This window comes from Vidua macroura, chromosome Z (genome assembly GCF_024509145.1).
Source record: "Vidua macroura isolate BioBank_ID:100142 chromosome Z, ASM2450914v1, whole genome shotgun sequence".
NCBI classification, from domain to species: domain Eukaryota; kingdom Metazoa; phylum Chordata; class Aves; order Passeriformes; family Viduidae; genus Vidua; species Vidua macroura.
Genome location: NC_071611.1, coordinates 24,518,579 through 24,535,999, shown reverse-complemented (window position 1 = coordinate 24,535,999; position 17,421 = coordinate 24,518,579). Strand labels below are relative to the sequence as shown.

General features: G+C 39.1%; 1 protein-coding gene across 4 annotated transcripts in view; it reads right to left on the bottom strand.

Annotated features, from left to right (window-relative positions):
* Nucleotides 1–17,421, bottom strand: part of PGM5 (phosphoglucomutase 5) — a 69,652-nt gene that overhangs the window by 17,835 nt on the left and 34,396 nt on the right. For all 4 annotated transcript variants that reach the window (XM_054002766.1, XM_054002767.1, XM_054002768.1 and 1 more), the window contains exon 7: nt 6,760–6,875. In XM_054002766.1, coding sequence (XP_053858741.1) covers nt 6,760–6,875 — 116 coding nt within the window. The remainder of the gene's footprint in view (nt 1–6,759; nt 6,876–17,421) is intronic.

Sequence of the window (17,421 nt, the reverse complement as noted above, 5' to 3'; positions counted from 1 at the left end):
GCAAGAGGAGCCACAGCTCACTCTGATCCCTGCTCCAGTACTGTGAAAGCATGAAGTGCCAACCAGTCAGATGAAAAAGGGCAGGGTTATTTATGAGCTCTCAAAGTTTTGCAAATAGCTTCAGATAAGAAAGGAAAACAAATGTCCCTCTACAGCAAGTCAGTCCTTCAGACACTCAGGCATAGAATCACAGAATTGTCTGGGCTGGAAGGGACCTTAAGGTCACCTCTCACCTCTTCTACTCCCTCACTGAAGTAATATGCTAGATCAGCTTAAGGATATATTCAACAGGAACACCAGTAATACATTCTATGGATAATAAAGTCAGCTTACTTGTAGGCAAAGCAGGCAGCAGAGTCACAGTCATTGCCACCAAAGCCAAGAGTCTGTTCCCAGATAATGCTGCAGGCCTCTGCCCCTCCAACCAAAAGAGAAATTTAGAATAGAGCTTTCACTTCCCCCCAAACATATATTGTTCCTCCTCCATATATTCTAAAGCAAGGAAAATCATCACATCACCACAGGGGCTGTGGACACTCAGGAGACTGGGAACAGTAGGGCATGAGTAGCCAGGGCCTGTCCAGTTCCACCACCCCCCCAGCAGGGCAGTCGTGGGCACCAGGGCAGCCCCAGCTCCGGGCATCAGGCGCTTCCTGGGGATGGGAATAGGGCACTGCCAGGCCAGGATGTGTGAAGCATATACAGACCTGGCTTTGGGGGACCCCTGGCTTGACATGGCAGGGCTGTGGGGAGCTGGACACTGGCCCTGCTGCAGCATTGCTGGGGCAGGGGCTGACAGCCCTGGTGCTGCTTCTGGGCAGAGTGAGGGAGCCCCAGGGGGACAGGCAGGGCCCTGGTAACAACAGGCTCACGCCAACACAGCTGGTCCTTTCTCTCTGAACCTGCATGCATCTGCATGCCTCTCCTTTCAGCCATTCATTCTTACACAGAAAAAAATCTGTTTTGCCTAAAATGTCACCTCTGTTTCTGATTATCACTAGTCATTTAAATTACTTAACTGTTTCAATAGACACTTAAGAAGTGGAAACATGGAACTAAGCTTAACTCTTTATTAATTTGTTCCAATATGAATGACCATTTATTCTCCTGCTACATAACACACAGCAGACTGCAGGCCAGCAAATCATACAGCGAAGAGCGCTGCAGTCCTTCAGCAAAATGGTCTACATCATGACAATAGAGCAATAGGCTAAGCTGAACATTAAAGAAATGCGTTCTGATTCAGCAAACACTTTAAGTACATTTCACTGAAGCAAAACATTCTAGTGGAACAGGGACAGAAGCATTTCTGAAGAGCTTTTTGCTGTATTCTGAACTTTGCTCTGGTATGGCTTAAGCACATAAATCTGTATGAGGAGGGCTGAATGTATTTTCTTCATATACATTTAGCAGATTTGGCATGTTCTCTGTCCTTGCATGTCCCTCAGAGGACATATTGTTTCTTCTCTGCAAAGAGAAAGCAATGGAAGAAGGTAATCTGGAGACAAAAGCCTGGATATCTAGGATCTGGCTATCTTGATCCTGTTTCAGAATCAAAAATCACCAATTAAAAATACTAGCCTGATACAATGACAAGGACAGTAATCTTGTGTGCCCAGGAAGTGTTTCAGTTTGTTAGTATTAATGGATTTAAACTAAGAACATCCATCAGCTTGGTTACTGCATACATATATGTTGTTGTACTTATTGCTCTTCCTTCTTTCAGCAAATTAAAATCTGTTTCTGTAATTTCATTACTCTGATTTTCACCTACCAACAGTCATCTGCAGGTGCCTTTGCTTGCTCTGTCTTAACTTAGTCCTACTGCCCAATTCTCATTGTAGAAACTCTAGGGAGGGAGTTTGCTGCCTCAGTTCAGCTAACACCATTCTTTGCTCCACAGACCCAATTAATTTGCAGAGGCAGACCTGTCCTGTGCAAAGGGAAGAAGGAAAAGCTCTGTATTCCTGAAGTTGCAATACTAACACCACCTCCAGCTTTCTCGGGACTCTGAGTAACCTCAGGATGATTCTCAGTGCTACTTTTAATTGAAAAATCACAGAATTAATGAATTCCTGAGCTGAAGCAGAAAGAGACAACAGATTACCCCTTTATATTTAATTTGCCATTGGTAAAGGAAACACTGCAAGTGTTTCAACAACATATTTTTAAGTTAATTCATTATTTCTCCATACAACAGTAGGAGAAGTTATTTTTTACTGCAGTAAATTGCTATGTCCAGACTCAAGAGTAAACAACCTGGGCAAAACACTCAGAGCGTGCTCCCATTCATAGAGAAGTACTCCACTTACACAGTCTTAAACTGAAGAAAAGTCTTCAGAGACAGTAGCTTGAGAAACAAAGCAAAATCATGCAAATATGTTCTTATTATGATTTTTCTACTATGTGAAAGCTGTCTAACTTTGTATCTGAGACATCCAAGTCTGATAGGCAAAGCAAACCTTGTGGGTCATATGCATGAATAAAAGGTAATTGTTTTCCCCTAATTTAGTAATCCCAGTCTATGATACTGCATTCTGTAAATGTGATTTTAAAACAAGAAAATCACAGGAGTTCACAAACTCACACCAAATAATTTTGTTTGCACATACTTGAGTCTTACAAATTTATCATCAAGCTGAAACTTAGCAATATTTTAGGCAAATGAAGATTTAGGGGCATTCTGATCTGATCATTTTTTCAAGTTAATAAGATTATTTTAGTTTTGTATTACTGAAACAGACAACCAAATAGCTCCTTTGTGGCTTTCATTCATGTCAGCAACCACACATTTTTATGTGGAAGAAAAACTAGTGGAGAATATAATCTTTCAGGGGAAGGGGGTTGATGTTAATAGAATCTGGGAATTTGGAGATGAAGCAAACAAATTTAAGAAAGTTGTAGCAATTACTGAAATGGCTTAAACTGCAGAGAGATAAATCAGCCACACAGTTCCCCTAATCCTGATTAATAACTTGCTGATGAAATTTAGAAACTAATTGCTGTTGCTGAGGCCTTCCTTTGAACTGTGTGCTGGGTATTAGTCATAGAACCAGAAAGCTACTAACCTCATCTGACAAGCTCCCCACACTGCTACAAAAATGGAAGAAGTTTTTAAAGCATTGGTTTAGCTCCAAGATCAGCTGCCAGAAAACAAGTTTGGGAAATACAGCTGTATGGGATGTTTTCAACATCTTTTCTCCTTTTATAGCAGAAAATTTGCTTTTATTTACTTGCCAGACCAAAGTCCCTTATGTTATAAAACCAGGGCTCTGTATTACTTGGGAATTTCAGCTGGGCTTTATTACCTGGGTGCAGAAGCAATTGATTTCCAATGCAGTTTGATGACAGAAGGTGGATTTTTAAAACTCCTTTTTCTTACACAGAGCTGTAAATTTCCCACTCTGATCACTGTATCATACACTTACATAAATATTCCATGCTGAAAGCTAAAAAAGTGCCAAATTTCAGTTCCCTAAATAGATATGATTTGGCAAAAGCTGTAAAATTGATTCAAATGCCCAATACTAGCAGAAACATGTGAGGGTCACACAGCTTAGGACATTACTAAAAGATTCGCAATAAGGTAAATATTTACTGCTAAAAACAGATCACATTGCTAAAGTACTGGTCATCGACAAATCAGAACATATCTTAAAAATAAACCTCCTGGCATATGAGTTTTCAGACATCTGCACTGAATTGAAAAATGATAAGGAAATTAAGGCAGTGAGAAAAACAAACTTTAGACATCACAGTCATTACATAATTTGCCCTAAAAGTACCACAGGATCACAGAACAGATTGGGTTGGAAGGGACCACAACAGGGCATCTAGTTCAATCTCCCTGCTCAAGAAGTCTTATCCCAGAGCACAGGACTGAGTCCAGACAGTTCTTGAATATCTCCAGTGAGGGAGACTCCATAACATCTTTCAGAAATCTCCTTCTGTCTCATACTTTTTTACACAGGAACTACACATGGACTGAGGAATTCAGGCCCTGTGCTCAAGTTCTCTGGATGCCCATGGGATCAAATATCTAGTGTCCAGATTTGTCTTTAGATGGAATTGGATAAAACTGGAGGTCAAGAGGCTTTCTGCACTGAAGTGCTGTAAGTACAACAAAATTAATCGGATTAGAGCATATCAGATGCCAAGATATTGCTGTAGGACAGCTCTCCATGCTGGCCAGCAATATGTTGTTCAAGCACTCATTTACAAGAGTCAGGATTTATGAGTAATCTGAAGAATTGATGATAGGATAGAAGAACCAGATTAATATAAGGAACACAGAGTGGTAATGAATGTAGAGACTAGTCTGAAGTAAAGTCCTGCAAATTTGGAAGAGAGCCTATAGTACAGAAGGCAAATGTTTTAAGGCCTCACAGAAAGACACAAGCAAAGAAAAATGTCAATGGCAAGCAAAGAGAAAAATCAGAGTAATTTTCTTGCCTATCTAGAACAGTCAAACCCTAGAGGCACTTCCTTGACCTCCCTGAGTGTTTCTCTTCCCAAATTCAAATACTATCAGATACTCAGGATAATAAAATTAGACCTACAGAGATCACAATGTCCTCATTGTTACAGTTGATCAAAACACTTTATTTTCATTTCTGTATGACTCATCTTCAGGGCTAAAATCCACCAATACTTGGGACACCCTGCTTAGCAAGACTGAACATGCTTTTGCAATGTGAAAGGGAAATCTGATGTTTGTCTTTTTTTATAACTGCACCATAAAATTTAAATGGCAAGTTTTCTCAAAGAAGACATGGCTTCTACTGAGCACAACCAATGATTCCTCTCTTCTCCCTCAGACAGACAGCATCTGAAAGAGTCCTACTCAACACCATCAGATGAAGATGGTCTAGGATAATAACTCCCCAAGCAGAGACAGAGCTGTGGCAGTGATTTGTCATGACATACAGCACAGGGAGGCCACGCCTGTTTGTTTTACATACCTTTACACATAAGCCTACATGCAGCAGGAGGTGCTGTACTCTGTAGGCTAAGGTATCTAGATATACTTCAACATATGTGAACTCACCATCAAAAGTCTTACAAGCTCCTTCTAGTTAAAATCCTCACTTAACTTTCTTCAGCATGATGATGAAGCCAGGAGTTTTCTTCCAAATAATTTGTGTGCTACTGAGGTCATACTGGTGTCTTTAGAACCACCCAAATTTCATGAAAGTATCTGATTTTGCATAAGCAAGAGGAACTTCAGTATTTAGAGGGAAGGGGTAAAGAACTGGCCCAGTGAAAAAGAATTAAAAGCAGTGAGAGTTGAAAACTTCCCAGTTCACCTCTCATGGATTAATGGAGATGCAGTTCAACAACACACCACAACAACTAGCAGTACATTCTGAAAGGTACAAGATCTTCCTGCCCTTCTCTCCCCAAATTACATCTCCCTCAATGACCTCATAGAACACATTGTAGAGGAAGTTTCTATTCAAAAGATATAGTCAAGGCAATACAAACCTGTGCCACTCAGAGCAAATAGTGAAGGCATACAGTTTGCCAGTCATGGGACATTGGTTCCCATTGACAACAAAATTAAGATTATCGTTCATTATAAATTTAAATTCTCTTCCTTTTTACATATAAGACCCAAAGAAATATAACATATTTTTGATTCTTGCATCATAGCCCATTCAGATCTATAGAGCAAACAAGAAGATAATACATGAACTGCCATGTCTATGGTTGCTTAAAAGTAACATTATTTTTTTTAAAAGCAGCATTCTGCTCTAATTGACCCTAACAAACAAACTTAATAATTAACATAAGTCAATTAAAGCAAAATGAAATTTGTAATCAAGTTTCACTGCATGGTAAATAATTTTCTACAAAGAGCTGCAGCCAAGGCATTACACATTTGAAATAGAGAACTCCATATAACTCACATCAAAATATAGAATAAACTATTAGCCAAGCAAATTATTAAATTATTCTGATCTGTGCTTTTTCAAAGACTTGTAATATAGCTCTACTGATGAAAAAAAAGGAAGAATTTCTGTGCCAGAATCCAGGAAAGAAAAAAATAAACACTCCAAAATTTATTCCATTATTCTCATAAACTAAAACCACATTTGTGTACATTTACAGACTACATCGTTCAATTATTTGCTCTATTTCTTACTGTCCATACTATGTTTCTGATGGCTCAAATTTGTCATTCATTCTGCATTCTGTTGTTTGATTGGTTCTTGGGACTGATAAGGCAGAAATACCTAGGGAAAACACATATGCTCACATGTAACTGAATTTCTTCTAATGATGGTTTTATCTGACACTTGAGCAATTGTGATGTTCCAAAAAGGAAAGCCTGAAACAGTTTTTTCAGATGTACCATCAGATATGCCAATCCTTTGTACAGCTAATCACATTAGGAAACAACATGTGGCTTCCATATAGGCAAAATCCCTACAAATGCTGCTGCAATCTGTGAAGACTTGCAGAGGAACCAGTGAGGCTTTTTTGTATTATGTTCAAGTCAGAAGAGAATACCAGGCATCTCCAGAAGCTGTCTGGACAGTAGTAAGATTGCTTGCATCTGCTTAATATCCATTTCCCACATTTTTCATGCCTCAAAGTGCTGAACACCACACTTAAAAGACAAACCTCAAGATGTGAACAACAGGAAGTTCTCTGTTTGAGCACAAGACAGAGCTAATTTGCTGATTGTTCTGGATTTGACTTGAGGCATCCAGGAAAAATTAAGTCTGTGGTAATTTTTGATTATGTATTACTTACCAGTGCCAAAACTCTCCTCACCACAAAGGGAACAACGTCCAGAGTCCATGAGATTGGAAAAATACCTCCATCCTGCTGGTGTCTCATACACAGGAACCTTCATTACTTTTGCAACTCTGGAACAGTTATACAATAAAACATCACATGATTAGGATTGTGCTTTTTTTACATGTGATCTGAGGTCAGCTGAGGAATATTTTAAGTCTCATTACATCTTCTGACAGCTGGGCTAGAAGTAAAAAAATAAAACCCAAAACCAAGAACAGATCAACACCACCATTCAAAACTGATCCTTGTCGCAGCACCTAACTTCAGCCAGAACCTAAGTATGTTTATACATTAAGTGTATTATTTGGAAAATGTAGGATCTCAGTTCAATAGGCTTTACCAGTATCTTTCTCTTTTTACTGACCAAGAAACAGCTAATCTACAGATGGACAATTTTGTTATACTAATGGAAGTTAATGGAAGTTAAAATATCTTGTTGAAGCATCCCCCTTTACAGGTAGTCAAGTATCAAAATGCTTGAAAGATACTTTTACTTCTTGTAATGTGTTCAAAGACAAGACAATACAGGAATGCTTCCATTAAGCAGTATGTTCTTTGAAAACCTTTCCTAGTCTCAACTTATTTTCCCTATCTCCTATCATGTAATACAAAAAACCCTCTCACTATCTGGGTGATGTGCCAGTGTTTTCAAGAAGCAAAATTAACCACCTTATAAGCTGGATGTGTATTCTTTTCCCCAGCTTCTTAACTGGTAAATATTCCTGTTATAAACTATAATGAAAAAAAAATCTTTCTTGGATTAAAAACAAGAAAGAAAGAAAACCCACCCAACAAGTCCAAAGAACTCTAAGTCTTAAGATGGGATTTATGCAAAATGGATATTACCGATCTTCTTTCTAATTATATTTTCTGGTTTTCATTGTGTGCCTAGAGTTTTCAGAATCAACTGTTTTATAGCATGGAAAGTAAGAACTGAGATACAGTGAAGCAATCTGACCAACTACCAAGGACCTTACAATTGCTTTAACTATCATACTTAACAATATTTCTTAAAGCAAGAGAGTTTACTTAATTTTAATTCCAGTCAAGCCAAAGCAAAGCAGATTAATCAAACAATCTGTCTAGAAGTGTCAAGGTGAAAGCAGTCACCCTTCTGATCAAAAAAACACCTGTTTTCTGATGGCACATCTCTCTGTCTTACATTAAGTGCATAAAGTAGATGGGATAGACTGTCAAAATATGCCAGCACTGACCCCTTCAAAACCTGGTACATAAATATATCTAAAGGACAGAATCACAGAATCGTCAAGGTTGTAAGAGACCTTCAAGATCATCTAGTCCAAACGTCAATCTAGCACCACCATAATCACCCCAGGTGCCACATCCAGACACCTCTTTAATACTTTGAGAGAATTACTCCACCATCTCCATGGCAAAGTTATTCCAATGTCTAGCCACACTTTCAGTGAAAAAATCTTTCTAATATTGAATCTGAAACTCCCCTTGCACAACTTAAGGCCACTTCCTCTTGTCCTTTCACTTGAGAAGAGATTGAGTTGGCAGAAGAGATTGACCCCTACCTGGGCACTGCTGGCTCATGTTCAGCTGCTGTCACCAGCACCCCCAGGGCCTTTTCCTGTGGGCAGCTCTGCAGCCACTCTGCCCCAGCCTGTGGCACTGCCTGGGGTTGTTGTGACCCCAGGGCAGGACCCAGCACTGGGCCTTGTTGAACCTCACACCACTGGCCTTGGCCCATGATCCAGCCTGTCCAGATCCCTCTGCAGAGCCTCCAGCAGATCAACGTTCCTGCCTGATGGTGGTGTCTGTGAACTGACTGAGATGAATTCTATCTCCTTATCCAAATGATTGATAAAGATGTTAAACAGGACCAGCACCAGCACTGAGCCCTGGGGAACTCTACTAGTGACCAGCCACCAACTGGATTTAGTTCCATTCAACATCATAAGTGGTGGCACTACAGTTCAGCCCTTAAGTATTCTCACTGAAATTTTTACACTGTTAGCCTGCACTGTAATGTAGTCTCCAAATCAACCTTTCTTTTATGTAAGAATATCAGTTCTCTGAGCTGTCTCCTATTCAGCCTAGGTGTTCATATTACATCTAAAATTAGTGATTTTTAAATGAGATGGAGTAAGAATTGCTGATATTTATTTGAAAAGAGACAAAAATGTACATGAAGAAAAGGGTACTACCAAAATTTTTAATCCTAAACTTGGATTTAATACCTCTAGTTTAGAGGTAATGATGGGTATGTACCTCCTTGTGTTTATACAGCACTACATATATTATTAACCCTTAGAAATACTGTTCCATAAAGAAGGTTTCAGAGGGCACAGCTGAACAGGTTTCTGTCTGGCTCTTCAAAAAAATCAAGAACATAAAAGAATTTAATCTCTGTGTGACAATAACTTCAGGCTGAAAACAGGACTGTACTGCCAAAAAAAGAGAAAACAATAAACCAGAAGGCAATACCTAACATGCTGGCAGACCAAAACCAATTCTCTTAAGGTAGCCTAACAATACAGCTGGAATGTGTTTGCTTGCAGAAATGTCCCCATATTCTGGTACAGTTTTTGGAGAAGGAAATACTTCCCCATTTACTTTTCTATATTCCTCTAGCTGGGGAACAAATAGCTTAGGATGGATTTATCCTGACCAGCACAAAAAGCTTCAAGAGGATGTAGCTGTTTTCAAAGATTTCTATGTACTAGGCTAGCAATGAAAACACAAATGTTGTTTCTGTTGGCATGTGGGCTCACTTTGTACAGAGTTTATAATAGGAATAGTTTACAGTAGGAATATGGCAGATTGTTCTATGCACCTTATTTTTTTCTTGTTGTTTCTGTTTTTTAACAATTCAACAGAGTAAGTAAGTAGAAGTACATTGAAAATTAAGCATAGTCGTTATTGGCATTTTTCTGAAATAAAGAATCATCACTGGAAGTCTCAAGAAATGCAGAATCTGCCTTTATGCAACCTATAGACATTCACTGCGAAAAATCACCCCAGAAAACATGAAGGGGGTTCCCATGGAAAGTTGTAAAAATTCTCAAAGCTGCAGAATGAGAAATAATATGCTGCATTAGATCAAACATAAGGATAATCACATAAAATACAGGAAAACGCCCTCAGAGGAAGGAAACTAATATGGGACGGTAAAATTACTAGATCTTCAAAGCCAGGGAAAACAGAGATTAGATGAAAGATGCAGGAAAGGGGAGGGATTTTTAATGCCCCTACATCTACATCTTTCTAAACTAAAAATATGACTGGGTATTCAATAGAGAAAAGTTAAAAAAAAAAAATCTTCATATTACAAATTTTTTTTCACTCTGTATTTACCAATCTGCTTTTTAATAGACAAAAATCCTAAATCAGAGCTTTCAATCATTGATACAGCAAGAAGCTAGGTATTTTTTAAAGAAGTTGAGACTGGTAGAATACCTGTGGACCAAAATTTGGAAATTAGTTTCTGTGTTCTGCTGAACTGAACATTTGCAGCACTATTTAATGGAGCATATGGCTTCCTGACAGGCTTGATAGATGCTAGGCAAATAAATACTTAGGATGAGAGTTTCAGGAACTTGCAACTCTGCAAGAACTGCTGATGACTCAAAGTAAGGTATTTTTATCTTTAATAAATCATGGGTCCATTAATTACATTTTACAATGTTTTTAGAAGTACACCTTCACAGGACAGTTAAACTAAGACTTTTTAAGTTTCTTTTTAAGTTACTTTTTAAGTTTCTCTTCTTTCTGTGTACTCACACTAGAATCCCCAAATTTGTGGAGTTAGAAATGTAAAGTCAAGTAAATGTAAAGAGTTTTATCTGTATGAGATCTCTTGATGAGAGAGGATACTACTACTCTCAGGAAGTGAGTCTTGGAACTGGTACTGCAAGTGGTATTTATCTTGCAGAAGTCTCAGATAACACAGTATATTTTATATATCCTTATATAACACATAATCAACAAGATACTCATGCAGCAGTGCACCTGTAAAGGTGATACATCAGACTCTCAGCTTTCATGTTGTAGATATTGGCTGTTAAAAGGCCTGATTTAATGGATGGAATATACTTCCAAAGCAATTCAAAATAAAAAGTAGGAAAAAATATGCCCCATAAATAGGTTCATTTCCCTAATCTATTTGAAGTAAAGACATTCTATTTATGTCTAACCACACAGTTGATATACCTGCATTTATATGTTCCACGAGTATGAACTATGCTGAAAGAAGACAACAAACCATGGACATTCTGGTTCTTGTCATCTTGGACATTTAATGGGATTGACTTCAAACATTGCATTTGCTTGCCTTCTTTTAGTGTAAGTGCTCACTACATCAATGAGATTGTACAGTAAAGTTTCTTCCATCTGTGTTTGGCAGTAATTACCCCTTGCTAGACTAGGAAACAGAGTATTTACATTTGGAGCCAAACTGAAAAGTAACCTTAGTTATAACCTTAGAATAACTTTAGTTAGTCTGCCCATATCAGAACTAACAGAATTTATGTTCCCAAGATGCTGAAATACTAATTAAGGAGGAACAGGTTACATCAAAGAAGAGTGGACTGTACTTTTTGCAATTACACATGTTATTTAAAATTATACTTTGTGGATTTAAAAAAAGCATGAGCAGATGCTTTTAAATGTGGAGATAACACAATGAGTGAAAATAGGAATAAAAATTATTACACAGTTCCATAGTTAAATTTACCCTCCTACTGTTTCACAGTTTCACTGTAATTTTTATTTTGAAGAGCTAGTCCCACGCTACCTATACTGACTGCCCACTTCTTTTCAAACATAAGAACATCATACAATGCAACACTGAAAAGCAGTTCGAGTTATTTCATTTCTAGAAAACAGAATTATTGGAGAATTTAGTACCAACACAGAAATGTAAAGCCAATTCTTGAGCTCAACAGTAAGTCTCACTTAAGCATGAGCTGGACAGCTCATAATAAAGGTACTAATTAACATAATTATAGTCTTCTAATAAAGATTAAAATTTTTAAAAATTTCCTGACAGAAGAAAAAATGCAACAGCTAGTCTAATGTGGAAACCCTTACCAGGCAACTGGACTACTTATTGTACAGCTTCACCTCTGAATATCCCAGGTCTTCTTCCTTCATAGCCATCTACATGTCACCTAACTATGAAAACAGAGAGTACAGGATCCTTGATAGCCCAGATTATTTTCCTTGGAATTCTAAAAATATTAGCCTGCTAAATTGTGTAAAAAAGATTTTCACTTTTATTTAAAAGTGTTAAAGATCCTTGTGATAACTTTCTTTCCCTTTTCAGTAGACACAACAGATTATTTTTCACAGATAAGCTCATATACAAATACCTATGACACCAGCAGAATGACTCTGACTTACATTAACAAGAGTCAGAGGGAAGTTTTCTCCAACAATGCCACAAAAACATCCCGATGACTATAAATCATTCAAATACAACAGCCTGCAGCAAGCTGACTTTCTTGTGCCAGTGAAACTCTTGTAACTTCCAAGAATAGATCAGTCAATCAGACAGAATCATCCTGCCAAAGCTGTGATGCCTATTCACCACAAAGATAAAGGTCACAACACTGGGGGAAGAGCTTTCTTTGACAGGTCTCATGAACTTGTAAAGATGTAAGTGACTGGCTAGAGTTTTGTATTGTAGGTGAAATGCTGTCTAGGGTAAACTGCAGCACCACTTTCATTTTGGAGTCTGAACTTGGAGAAAGAAATAGGTATTAATGAAAAAAAACACTAGCGAAGCAGCTAAGGCATGTCCTTGTCTCTCATCTTCCACCACCTGTAGCTGATATGTGAAAGATGCTAATGTAAAGTAAGGCACCTGGGTGAACAGGCTTCAAAACACTGGCTGGTGTTCCATGGATACACTTATTTTCAATCCTGCTCCTCTCTGTGGTGCCAGAACTGAGGTAAACAAGGTGCTGTAATTCAGAGAACAGCATGTCTTCCTCTGCAGAAGGGTAAGCACTGACAGGCACTAACAATCAGGAATTGAAGGAATTTGTGGGACAGATATGGGCCACTGAAGGATAGTGTGTTGTAGCAGCACTCCAAAGGAGAACAAACCTCTGTAATGGTTTCTTTCAGAGTTACTATGGTATGGCTATAGAAGGAAAAGGTTTCTCATTAGGTCTTCTAAATCTCTACTTAGCCACTGAAGTAGTCTTTGTTATCTAATCTCCAGCTGATAAAGGCCTCATTTGATTTTAGGTCTGAAGTATATTTTATTTCAAAGACAAGACTATTATTTGACTGAAACTAATAGACACTTTTTTCTTTCCACTTCTGTAGTTTTGCTTCATGCAAAGGATTAAAAATATCTCAATGAGGGACCTGCATCTGATTTATCAAGAAGGTAATTTCTCTAGCTGAAAATAAGTCTAAAACACAGTCTAACCTTAGCCTACAAACCTTTGTATCTGATATTTTACTGCCTGAGTTTTGGTTGGATTTTTTTCCTAACACTCTGGACACTTCTGAGATCAACACAAGTGATTTATGTTTGCCTACATCAATTTTGCTATCCCTTTATTAAAGATACAGGGTTGGCTGTTTTCTAGCCACATACTACAGAATTTGTCTTAAGCGTACTTTTAACCAGACCCAAAATTTAATGGTTTCATTCTTTTGGAGCACTCTCTTCAGCATTCAAATTTCTTCTGCAAAAAACACCAAACCATTTTTTAACTTTCTTGACACCATATTCATTGCCTGATTAGTCACCAAGTCTCTATCCCATTCTCATTGCATGGTATTTCCACTTGTTCTCTCTTTGGTCTCCTCTTCCCAGTGTTGGAGAGCTCTTTGCTACTTCATTTTTCAACTTCTGAAGTCTACTTAATCTCACCTTTGGTCAGTTCTCTCTTCATTCTTACTATTTCTTAAGATGCAAGAGTCATTAACCAAATGGTTGTAACTTTTTTTTTTTAGTCCCATCTAAGTCTTCACTTTTATCTATGCAACTGCAATAGACTGTGAGAGACACAGTAGTAGCAATGACAGCAGGAGCACTGGCACCAACTATAACATGAAATAGACGTTCTGCTTCTGGATGTTTTCACTCTGTCTGCACCACCTTCCCTTAAAAGGCTTCAACTGCATATTGTGCAAGGAGCAGAACTAAAAGAGTCACCTCCCTTATATGGTCAAGTATTACAGTGTTACTCCTTCCCAGTCTTTAATTTATTAAGCAAAAAGTAGTGGAATGCTAAGCCCTTGCACAGAATACAGATAACCAGGACACATCACTAAGATAAGATGCAAGCTGTCGTGTCTGGCAGAGAGGCTGTCAGGACCCTATGGCAATGAGAAAAATAGGTAGTAGACAAGTTCCCTTCCTTTTTGCTTTCTAGTATGCTACATCTCACAGAGAACAGTCATAGTAAAAGAAATCAATACAGAAAAAGTATCTGGAGACACTTTAACAAGCAGCATCTAAAAAAGGTTAGGATTTGTTTTGTTTTCCTTCCTCCCAACCCCTGCAATGTTTTAACTAAAATATTTACACAGGTGGAATAAAGGTACGCTGAACTAAGCTCTGGTGTTCAAGGGTAGTTTCTCTCTTGAAAACTGGCAACTTCAGGTGGATTTTTTTTTTTTTTCTGACAATAGTCCTGAGTAATGGATTGCTAATAATTGCAGAAATCATCAATAAATTCTAATCAGTACTATGTGAAGTACTGATTAGAAGGCTTAATGGAGCCTTCTGGCATTCATGTAACCTAAATTGTGTCAATAAACTGTTCCAGTATTTTCTCCTGCCTCTCAGTCTCACACTGGCCTTTCTTTGTTTTTGAAATCTTTCAACAGCAAAAAACTAAAAACTGCTCTAGCAGAAAGGCAAAGTCATAGAATCACAGAGTCGCAGAATCATAGGATGAGTTGGATTCAAGTGACCTTGAAGATCATCTAGTTCCATGGTAAGGATGGAACTAGATGTGATGGATATGGATGCCACCCACTAGATCACATCGCTCATAGCCCCATCCAAACCTGGCCTTGGACAGTTCCAGGGATGGGCTGTCCACAACTTCTCTAGGCAACCTGTTTCGGTGCCTCACTACCCTCACAGTGAAGAACATCTCCTTATTTCTAATCTAAATCTCTCATATTTAATTTGAAAACATTCCCCCTTGTTCTGTCATTGTGTTTGCATGTGGAAAGGTGTTCTCCATCTTTTCATAAGCCCTCTTTAGGTACAGAAAGGCTCCCCGGAGGTCTCCCCAGAACCTTCTCTTCTATAGGCTGAACAACCGCAAGTTTTTCAGCCGGTCCTCACAGGAGAGGTGTTTCAGACTTCTGATCACCTTCATTTGGACCTGTTACAACACGTCCACACCACTCTCGTGCTGAGGACCCCAGAATTGGATGCAGCACTGCAAGTGGGATCTCACAACAGCAGAATCCCCTCCCTAACCCTGCTGGCCACCTCTCTTTATGATGCCATGTGAGACCATGTCAGAGGCATAACACAAACTTAGGTATATGACATCTGTCAGTCTTCCCTTGTCAGCCACTGTAGTCACTGCATCATACAGGGCCACCAGGCTGGTCAGGCACAATTTGTCCTTAGTAAAGCCGTGCTAGCTGCCTTGAATCACCTCCTTGTCTTGCATGTGCCTTAACACTGCTTCCGTGAGGATCCATCCCATGATCTTCCCAGGCACAGAGGTGAGGCCCAGCAGTCTGTAGTTCCCAGTCTTCCTTTCTCCCCTATTTAAAAACAGGATTGATGTTTCCCTTTTTCTAGTCTCCAGCGACTTTGCCTGACCACTCTAACTTTTCAAATATGATGGAGATTGGCTTGGCAAGAATATCATCCAATTCCCTCAGGACCCTTAAGTGTATCTCATCAGCCTTACAGACTTGGGCCAATTTAGCTTCATCAAGTGGTCTCATACCCGCTCTTCACTGCCAGTGATATGAACTTGACTCCCCCAGCCCCCACCTGAAGGTTCAGATACTTGACAGCTGTGGAAAGCCTAACTGCCAGTGAAGACTGAGACTAAGAATTCTTTGAGTACCTCAGACTTTTCCATTTCTGTTTTCACCATTCTTCCTTCTTGTTTATCATGGCCTTTACTTTTGGCCTTCCTTTCTGAGCTATGTACTTATAGAATTATTTCTTGTTATTCTTCACATCCCTTGCCAAGTCCCATTCCATCTGTGCCTTAGCTTTCCTGACCCATCCTTACACATCCAATCTGTATCTCTGTACTCTTCCCAGGTCACCTGTCCTGCTTCCATTGGCTATGCACTTCCTTCTTATTCCTCAGTTTGAGAAGCAGATCCTTGCTCAGCCATACCAGTTTCTGTCCTGCTCTCTTTGATTTTCTGAACACTGGGATGGAAAGCAATTGTGCTCAAAGAAAAGTGATCTTAAAGAATTGCCGGCTATGGTCTGCTCTTCAGTCCTTAAAGACAATTTCCCAGGGGATCACATTCACTAATTATTTAAACAACTAGAAGTTTGCTTTTCTAAAATTCAGCATTCAGTCTGTGTTCTTTGCCAGGCCCATGTTCCTTGGGATCATGAACTCAACCCAGGCATGCTTGCTACATTCCAGTCAGTCTCCAATCTTAACCACTCTAATGAGCTCATCACTAGCACTAGTCCAGGCCCAGTAATGCTTTTCCTTTGCTCAGTTTAGCTAACAAATCCATGAATACAATCTACCTGTCTCGTGCCTTGTAATTCCACAGACACATACAAGCAACTGAGCTACATGGAACTCTTGTTCAGCACAATCACCACCATACCCAAGGAATATTGTGTGGAAAGTCAGACACTTGGTTTTAAACCTCTAAACCAAATAAATTTAAAACTTATTATCTCCCTTTGCCCCCTTGAAGTTCACTTGACTTCATCTGTCTTCCTTAGGAACAGACTTGCACCATCACACAGATGATTAAAGCACTTATCCCAGAACTCAGGCTCCCCAGTAACCACAGTGAGGCCTCACAGTCAATCATATTTCTTGCTGCCTGCCACCTGTAGGTCATGGTGTGAACAGACAGCTCCATATTTCACACCATCAAGTTTTCCTACACAAGCTCTGCAACACCTCAGCCAAATGTTACAAGCACCTTGTGCAACACACAAAAAAGACAGCACTCTTAAAAGTACTTGAGACACTTTACAAAATAATGGAAAACTAATTTGTGTTACAATCCCCACAGGTAACTTTCTGATTCTATCCCAAAGGGTAAAAGTAAATTCATATGCCTAATTGCATAGTCAGATACAGAGCCAGAGGAGCACTGCAGAACTGAAATGCATTTGTAAGCAGGTCGACAGCTGCAGCACAGCTCTAATCAGATCTCTGAGAAAGTACTGCAAAAAGCCACTGCGTCTTCCTTACTCCTCAGGGAGTTAAGTGGTCAAAGTAAAAATAGCCAGCACATCTCCTTGCTGAGTCTGCCTTTGCCTTCAAAACTAATGTGATAATCCTGTCCACTATGGGCAGGAGGTGCAAGGATACTTTTTATGGACACTGTACTCTAGCCTAGTCTCACTAATCTGTGATGGAGTGAACTGCCACTGATGCAGAACTCACTGGTGAACAGAATGGTAAAGGCACCTTTAAAAAACACATGAAGCAG